This window comes from Lynx rufus, unplaced genomic scaffold (genome assembly GCF_022079265.1).
Source record: "Lynx rufus isolate CCGP_SWC_20201006 ecotype Redwood Valley unplaced genomic scaffold, mLynRuf1.p SCAF_16, whole genome shotgun sequence".
In the NCBI taxonomy this organism is placed as follows: Eukaryota; Metazoa; Chordata; class Mammalia; order Carnivora; family Felidae; genus Lynx; species Lynx rufus.
Genome location: NW_025814830.1, coordinates 7,366,903 through 7,375,547, shown reverse-complemented (window position 1 = coordinate 7,375,547; position 8,645 = coordinate 7,366,903). Strand labels below are relative to the sequence as shown.

Here is an 8,645-nt window from a genome sequence, read left to right as displayed (position 1 = left end):
AAGGTGCGCACCTCAGTTTGAAGAATCGAAAATAATAGGACTGCATTCTAGGAGATGTGGGGAGCTATGGCAGGTTCTTGAGCAAAGAAAGGGAAGTTTAAAGGACTGGCAGCAGCTATGGATGGATGAGGGGAGGTCACACAGAAAGAGGCCGGTGAAAAGCATAACAGGGTATATGTGAGGAGATGCATGTTAGGTCTCAAACCGGAGGCCCGTGGGCCAAATTCGAGTCTCAGACATTTTGTTTGGCTTACGTTTCTCCCTGGTGTGGGTCCTGTGTCTGAGATCCGAGCACGAGTGATTGATCGGGAGCGGAGGCTGGGAAGGGGTCACGCCTCTCTGGGTCTCAGATTCCTCATAGTTTTGGATTGGACTGTGCACTTGCCTCATTTTAGGGATGGGGTAAGACATGACTAGGGAGGGCAAGCCGCACAGCGGCCAATGGCAAAAGTCCCTCGTCCTCTTGCTCAATTGCCATCGCACGAGAGCTAAGGCCACCATTGCTTTTATTTGTTGCTTTGAGTGTAGAAAAAGCATGAGCTCCAGATGTGCCTGACAGCTCTCCATTAGCCAGAGTTCCTGGTGGTGGGCGGAGCTCTGGGAAAAGGAGACTGTGGGGGAGGTTTTTCACTGGCCACAACTCAGAGGATGAAGCCCGTTGGTTGGAACTCTGGCTGGAAATGGAATTCCGAAAATGGTGGAAAGAGCCCCCGGTTGACCGAACCCTCCTGGGTGTGGGGGGGGGGGGGGCTCCGATGGGCCGAGTCCTCCCTTTGGGGCTCCAGCAGTCGGCGGCGGGTGGGCTGTACGCCTATTTCTGGGCGGGGATCATGTCGTCGATGGACTGGCCCTTTTCCAGTTTCTTCTCCATCTCCACCATGAGCTTCACACCATCCACCACCAGCTGCACCTGTTCCACTTCGGACGAGCCCAGCCGATCGGCGTTGGACACGTCGAATACTGAGCCCACAGCAGCTGTGTCCACACCACCTGCAGGAGAAGGAGGCAGGGGCATAAGGAGCGAGCGGAGACGCAGGAGCGGGGCCTGCTGCCCCTGTGCCAACTGAGCTGGCCGCACGTACTGAGGGCCTACTGTGTAACAGGTCACGTGCATGCAGAGCCTCCTAAATGTCTATTCATGGGCTCACGCCTCCGGCTAATTTAGGTACCTCGTGCCTCAACCCTCCAACATGAAAATAGAGCATGATGGCCAAACGTGAGCTCTGGAGCGAGAATGCCCCGGGGTCGAGTCCTGGCCATCCTCTCCTTTATAGATGGTAAACCGAGGTTCCTAGGGGGCACGGGGTATACACATGCGTATTATATACCCATGATATATCGATTCCTACGGGCTAAGGCGTGCGGATGCCCATTTACAAGAGGAGGAAACTGAGGCTCACAGAGGGGCAGCCCTCGTCCACCCCACAACTCGCGTGGGTGCTCCGCCTCCACTAAGGGTCCGCCCCCGACGCCGCGGCGCGCGGATGGAAGCAGAGCCGCACCTGTGCCCCGCTTCTGCAGGCGCAGACGGGTGAGGATCTCCTCGAACTTGGGGTGCTTGCTCAGGTGCGCCAGCTTGACATGCACGCCTCCACGCAGCCCGGTGCCCAGGTTGGATGGGCAGGTGAGCACGTAGCCCAAGTGCTCGTTCCACATGAAGGGGTGGCCGGCCTTCTTGAAGATCTCCTCAATCTGAGGTAAGGGGAGAGGATCTGGGGTCAGCGCCAGGGGGCGCCCCCCAAATACACCCGCAACTCGAACGGGGCTGGGAGGGACACAGCGTGAGCACGTGGGTAGGGGGTGGGATTCCGAGAGGGTGGGACCGGAAAACCGTGAGGGGTGAGCTTCTGAAGGGAGGGGCCCGACGACCCTGGTGGAGCCAGGGCTCGAGAACGCTTTAGAGCCGAGTTCTTAGGGGCGGGGCTTGGGCAGGATAGGGGTGGGTGGAGCCAGTGCTTGTGGGCGGGGCTTGGGCATAGGGTGGAGCCGGCCTCTTAGAGGCGGGGCTTAAGCATACGCTGGACCTGGTCTCTTGGGGGCGGCTTGGGCGCTGGGTGGAGTCGGGTTATTAGGGGCGGGGCTTGGGCGCTGGTGGAGCCGTCTCCTTGGGGCGGGGCTTAGGCGTAGGGTGGACCCGGTCTCTTAGGGGCGGGGCTTGGGCGCTGGCGGAGCTGTCTCCTAGGGGCAGGGCTTAGGCATAGGGTGGAGTCGGTCTCTTGGGGGCGGGGCTTAGGCACTGGGTGGAGCCGGTCTCTTATGGGCGGGGGTTAGGCATCGGTTGGACCCGGTCTGTTGGGGGGCGGCTAGGGCGCTGGGTGGGGTCGGGTTATTAGGGGCGGGGCTCGGGCGCTGGGTGGAGCCGGGTTCCCCGGGGGGGCGGGGTCTTGGAAAGCGGGTGGGGCGTTCAGCGGGTGCCAGAAGTCTGCCGTGAGAGGCAGGCTACCCACCTTCTGCAGCCCCACGCAGAAGCGGCGGAAAACCTCCTTCATGTTGCCCCCCTTCTCCATGGAGATGACTCGGAGGTGGTCTTCCTCGTTCACCCACACCAGGAAGCTCTTGTTGTCATTGTGCCTAGGGTGGGGCGCAGGAGGAGGCCAAGGGATCAATCCCGCGTGGCCACCCCATTCCCGCCCCCTGGCAAAAGTACCCACCGCAAGGGGGCAGCGGGCCTGAGGAGTTTGAGGTGGTGGCACCGGCTCCTGAAAATCGCGGAAGCTTACACCTGTAGACCCTAACGTCCTAGAATCTGAGAAATCGCCAGTCCTAGGATCAAAGACTTTGAGGGTCTTAAGTCTTTGAACAGCGTTAAATTACAGACTCTTAGAATTTCAGAATCTTTGAAAAACAAAAGCTGGGAATCAGAATTGATAAATCTTGGAAATCCTACTTCTGTTCCCAGGACCAATCTTCCCATCACCCTGTGACATCTCAGATAAAACATTAAGATCTGGAAATGTCTGCAACCGTGGAATCACAGAATCTGAAATTAGTGGAATCTTAGAACCTAAAAATATTTAAAATGTGTATGTCTTAGAACTCACACATTCTCCTGATCATCTGAAACCTAGGCTTTTGAAACCTTTGAAAATCTTTGCCTAATCAGAATCAGGGATTCAAGGATTCATACAAACCTAACTAGCAACAGTCGAAGATAAAACTAATAGCCAAGATGTTGGTCACTTACTATATACCAGACACTGGTGTATATAGAGAGAGAGAGAGAAGGAGAGAAAGAGCAGGGGAGAGGAGCAGAGGGAGAGAGAGAATCTTAAGCAGGCTCCACGCTCAGTGTGGAGCCCAATGTGGGGCTCGGTCGGCACAGAAATGTTAAATAATGTGCCTGAGGTCACATCTAGTAAATGGCAGTGCTGGGATTGGAACCCAGGGAGTCTGGTGCAAGTCTAAGTCCCTCATTGCCACTTCCCTGGTCCAAGTTTCCTAAAATGTGACTCACAGACCACAAAGTAGGCAGGGGTGGGAAGGCGAGGTCATTGTCTGGGGCGCCTGGAAACATAACTGTTTTTATGGTGTTGGCTTTGGTGGAGGAATGGGGAGGGGAGTGGGGGGACTGGAGGAGGCTGGGGGGAGGGGACCTCACCAGATGCCGCGGGCGTCGGGCCAGTCTCGGGCCATGCCTGAGGCCAGCAGCAGTGGGGACACGGGCTTGTCGAACAGGAAGTGATCGTCAATAAGCTGCTGCTGTTCCTGCTCGGTCATGCTCTTCAGAGGGTAGTACTTCCCCTTGAACTCGCCTGTCAGGCTGTTGAGGGCTGAGGGGCCACACGAGGGAATGGTCAGCAGCCTGCGCCCCCACAACCTGGACGGGGAGGCCCCCGGAGTCCCCACACTGCTGCCCCCAACGAGCCTGGGGTGGGGCCCGTGGATGTCCTAACGGCGCCTGAACACTAGGACGAAACCCAAATTCGCGACCTGTCCCCGAAGCATGCTCCCCCCCTGCCTGCCCAGGCTCCGGGAACAGCCATGCCATGTGCTCCGCCCAGAAACGGGGAATCTCCCTTTCCTTGACCCTGGCATCCCATCCGCCTGGGAGCAACGGTGTGCTGGGGCCCCTTCAACCGGCCAGCCAGACAGATGATCAAAATCTTAGGAATGTGGGGAGCCATCAGTAAAAATTATTAAAATATACCATACATAATATTTGTGTACACTCATATGTAGAATGAATGTATATTATGCACATATGCATAATATATATTTCTATAATATGTATATATTTATATACATTTTATACATTTCTATGTAATGTTCTATATCACATACTATATACTTACTATATTATATTGTTAAAAATAACTTATAGGGGCGCCTGGGTGGCTCAGTCGGTTAAGCGTCCGACTTCAGCCAGGTCACGATCTCGTGGTCCGTGAGTTCGAGCCCCGCGTCAGGCTCTGGGCTGATGGCTCGGAGCCTGGAGCCTGTTTCCGATTCTGTGTCTCCCTCTCTCTCTGCCCCTCCCCCGTTCATGCTCTGTCTCTCTCTGTCCCAAAAATAAATAAACGTTGAAAAAAAAAATTTAAAAATAACTTATATAGGGGCACCTGGGTGGCTCAGTCAGTTAAGTGGCCAATTCTCGGTTTCAGCCCAGGTCATGACCTCACGGATCGTGGGTTTGGGCCCTGCATCAGGCTTCGCGCTGAAGGGCCTGATTGGGATTCTCTCTCTCCCTCTCTCTCTGCCCCTCCGCCGCTCACGCTGTCTCTCTCTCTCTCTCTCTCTCTCTCTCTCTCAAAATAAATAAATAAGCTTTAAAAAATAATAATCATTTATATAAACTTACAATTAAATATATTATATTTAATTTTTTTAATGTTTGTTTACTTTTGAGAGAGAGAGAGAGACAGAGCCCAAGTGGAGGAGGGGCACATAGAATCCGAAGCAGGCTCCAGGCTCTGAGTTGTCAGCATAGAGCCCGACGTGGGGCTCGAACTCCTGGACTGTGAGATCATGACCTGAGCCCACGTCAGATGCTCAACCAATTGAGCCCCCAGGCGCCCCTTAAATATATTTAAAACATAGGTAATAAATACTCAAAAGTATTGCTTCCTAATTATTTTACTCTTTCTTTTAAATTTTAGAGAGAGGGGGCACCAGCAGGGGCGGGGTCAAAGAGAGAGAGAGAGAGAGAGAGAGAGAGAGAGAGAGAGAGAAAATCTCAAGCAGACTCCATGCTCAGTGTGGAGCCTGACACGGGGCTCGATCCCACGACCTGGGGACCATGACCTGAGCTGAAACCAAGAGTCTGACGCTCAACCGACTGAGCCACTCGGGCGCTGCCTACATTCTTGAAGTTATTTTCATTTTTATTATCTACATCCTTGAAGTTATTTTCATCTGTATCTGTAAGGTGGGAATACTATGTAACGATATGTTACCGCCCATCTTTTCCCGTCTTTCTATGACACCATGTTCATAGCTCAAAATTGGCCGTGGTAGGAGAATTTATACCATAGAAATTGGCAGTCGCTATAGATTGGGGCTTTTTCTTTTTTCTTTTTTTTTTTGAGAGCTAGTTGTTTAACACTTACCAGAACAATATGCCTGCCCACCTTGATGATTCTACCTCCCAAACATCCCTGCTGTCTCTCCCCATCCCGTTGCCTATCTCCTACCCGCACCTGAACGACTGTGCCTTCCCCTCACAGTCTCTCTGCTCCTACCTTTGCCCACAGTCTGTTCCCCACCCAACAGCCAGAGGACTCCATGGCTTCCATCTCCCTCAGAGTCAAAGCCAAAGCCGTCCCGAGGGCACACGAGGCTCTGTGCAACCTGGCCACTCGTACTCCTCGGACCCCATCTCCTCCCCCCCTCCACTCAGCTCTAGCCACACTGGTCTCCTGGCTGTTCCTCTCCTTCCTTGTCAGTCAGGTCTCCTCCTTTCTAAGGGAGCTCCCCTGAGTCATTCTGTGACCCACCCTCGTTTCTTGGCTACGTGGCATTTGGGAATTATTCTTTTGTTGGTTTCTGTGTTCCCTCTTATCTCCTCACCAGGCTGACAGATCTGTGAGAGCAGCGACCTCATCCGTTCTATTCATCCTGAAACCCCCCAGCTCCCTACTCAGGACCATAACAGCTGTAAATGTTTGCTGGTTGGATGGATGGATGGATGGATGGATGGATGGATGGATGATGGATGGATGATGGATGGATGATGGATGGATGGATGGATGGATGGATGGATGATGGATGGATGATGGATGGATGGATGGATGGATGGATGGATGATGGATGGATGATGGATGGATGGATGGATGGATGGATGGATGGATGATGGATGGATGGATGGATGATGGATGGATGATGGATGGATGATGGATGGATGGATGGATGGATGATGGATGGGTGGATGAATGGATGGATGGAAGTCAGGCCCCTGGTGTCTACAGGCAGAGATCCGCTCGGGGTGCCCTGACAGCCCCCCCAGACTTCCACCAGGGGTAGTGCTGCCAGCCATCACTCACCAAGCAGCTATGATTTACCCAGCTCTTTCCATGGAGAAGCAGGGCCAGAGCTGGGTGGCCCCAATGGTGGGCAGGGTGGGGGTTCTCACCTTCCACGGAGAGCTTCTCCACCGCCCGGCGCTCGCCCCGGGAGCAGTGGGGGGGCAGCGTGTAGCCCTTGATGCTGCGGCCCGTGCGGACGCGGCTGCTGAGCACGTAGTTGGGGTCCAGATCGTCTCCGCCCTGGAGGGCAGGAGTGGGGGGTCAGGGCCGGGCATGCCGCCCAGGCTGCCCCTTCCCCAGCAAGCCTGTGACCCCCCACACGCTCCCAGTTCTTACTCTCTGCTACTTTCTTCAGCTCCTCCTCGCCCCGCTCGCTCGCTGCGTTCTCCCTCCCTTCTCTGTCCGTCCCTCCATCTGTCTCTCTCCCCGCCCCTCATGTGTCCCCGTTTTTCTCTCCAAGCATCTCTTTCCCCACTTCCTGTGTCTCTTCATCTCCCTCCCTGGCTCCCCTCCCATCTGACCCCAGCCTCCTGGTCTGTCTTCTGTGTCTCTCTGCCCCTCTGTCCCTCTGGCTGCCCTCCCTCCCTCCCCCATCCCTCCCCTCTGGTGGCGGGTGGGAGGGGGTGGCTGACCTTGAGGTTCTCATGGTTGAGATCGGTCTTGTGCTTGTCGGTGGGTTTGTAGCCCCCGTGCCGGTCCTGGATGATGGGGTCGAAGAGATCCTTGAAAACCTGGTAGGACTCCTCGTCGCCAGCCACACAGCCCACGGTCATGATGAAGGGGTGACCTGGGGGTTCAGGGTGAGGTCAGAGCTGCCTGTCCCCAGCAAGGAAGGCCCGGGCTCCTGGGTCCAGCATAGACTGTGTGTGTGTGTGTGTGTGTGCCTCTGAGTGTGTGTGTTTCAGAACTGCAGAGGCTGAGGGTTATGTGGATGGGGAGGGAAGGCTAGGAGAGGTCTAGGCAGCATCTGGGGTGAGGGCAAGGTGCTGGGGGCAGGGCAACGGAGAAAGGAGAGTCTTGGGGGGCCAGTTACAAGGTACTAAAAATATGACCACTTCAGAGTCCCCAAATCACATACTCTTCCTTTACCTAAACATTTTCAAAAGCTTATTAGACGATCGGCTCCCACAGATGATAAGAGACTTGAACAGCCCTCGTGTTCCCAGAGGGGAAAACAGGGGTCTGGAAAGAGGGGCCCTCCCTCCTCAATGGCACAGTGAGTTGGAGGCTAGGACGTGCTTTTTTGCCTCTGGTGCTGCTGACCCTCGCAGGGTCCCCTTTCTCCAAGGGGAGAAAGGACCACAGCACCAATGACATCCCCCCTCAGATCCCGAGTGCTGGCCCCGTACCAGGGGCTGCTCTAAGCACTTGTGTGCGCCGACTCCTATGTTTTCGCCACATGGGTGCCCATTTTTCGGATGAGGACACTGAGGCCCAGGGAGGTGGGATCGAGGCCTGGCAGGCAGCTCCAGAGACCCCTCCCCTACCCCTGCCATTCTGATCCCTGTCCCCGCTCCACCAAGGAGGCTTACCTGGGTTGTCCACACCTGTCTGGATGACGTCGTCCAGAGTGAACCCGGATGGAGTCTCCTTGTCCCGCAGCTTCTTGTAAATCTCAAGGGTCAGCGCCTTGGCCATGTGGTTGTTGTGCTTGCTGAGGTCAGGGTACTCCTCCTCAGGCTTGTAGTTCAGCTTGAACTTGTTGTGGGTGTTACCGAACGGCATGGTGGCGGTGTGGGGGGCCTGGTGGGCAGGGAAGGTGGAGAAGGTTAGCTCGCGTCCAGCAGAGACCAGCCCCAGCAAGGGAACAGAGCAAGGTCTGGGGGCCGAACGGGCCCGACGGCTGTGTGACTGGGGACAAGAAGGGCGCCCTCTCTGAGCCCCTGCGCCTTCACAGGATGCATCCGAACTCTATGGCTAAGATCCCAGCTCGGTCACACCCTGACAGGTGACCCCAGACTAATAATCTTGCTAGAGACAGTTTCTCCAGCTGGAAAATGAAGCGGGGAGCCTTTGGGATGGAACAGTAATGCTGGCATGGATGAAAGCGTAGTTTCCAGAATCAGACAGCCCGGGTTTAAATTCCAGGTCTGCCACTTACAAGACGCTGTGTGACCTTGGGCACCTTGCTTAACTTCTCTGTGCTTTCAGATTACTCACGTGTAGAATGGGGGGTCATAATAG

The 8,645-nt window shown here is 55.2% G+C and overlaps 1 protein-coding gene across 1 annotated transcript; it reads right to left on the bottom strand.

Annotated features, from left to right (window-relative positions):
* Positions 1 to 811: 811 nt before the first annotated feature.
* On the bottom strand, positions 812 to 8,186 carry CKM (creatine kinase, M-type). Its single transcript, XM_047079274.1, has 7 exons — positions 7,994 to 8,186; positions 7,094 to 7,248; positions 6,569 to 6,701; positions 3,599 to 3,770; positions 2,448 to 2,571; positions 1,503 to 1,692; positions 812 to 990 (listed from the first exon to the last, which is right to left on the bottom strand). Exons 1-7 carry the CDS (start codon positions 8,184 to 8,186, stop codon positions 812 to 814), a joined length of 1,146 nt encoding a protein of 381 aa, XP_046935230.1.
* Between the last annotated feature and the right edge of the window lie 459 nt (positions 8,187 to 8,645).

Coding starts and splice junctions, on each gene's coding strand:
- CKM (XM_047079274.1), bottom strand. CDS start 8,186: ATGCCGTTCGGTAACACCCACAACAAGTTCAAGCTGAACTACAAGCCT. Junction 6,702..7,093: donor TCAACCATGAGAACCTCAAG/GTCAGCCACCCC, acceptor CCTGCCCTCCAG/GGCGGAGACGATCTGGACCC. Junction 991..1,502: donor CCTGCAGAAGCGGGGCACAG/GTGCGGCTCTGC, acceptor CTTCTCCTGCAG/GTGGTGTGGACACAGCTGCT.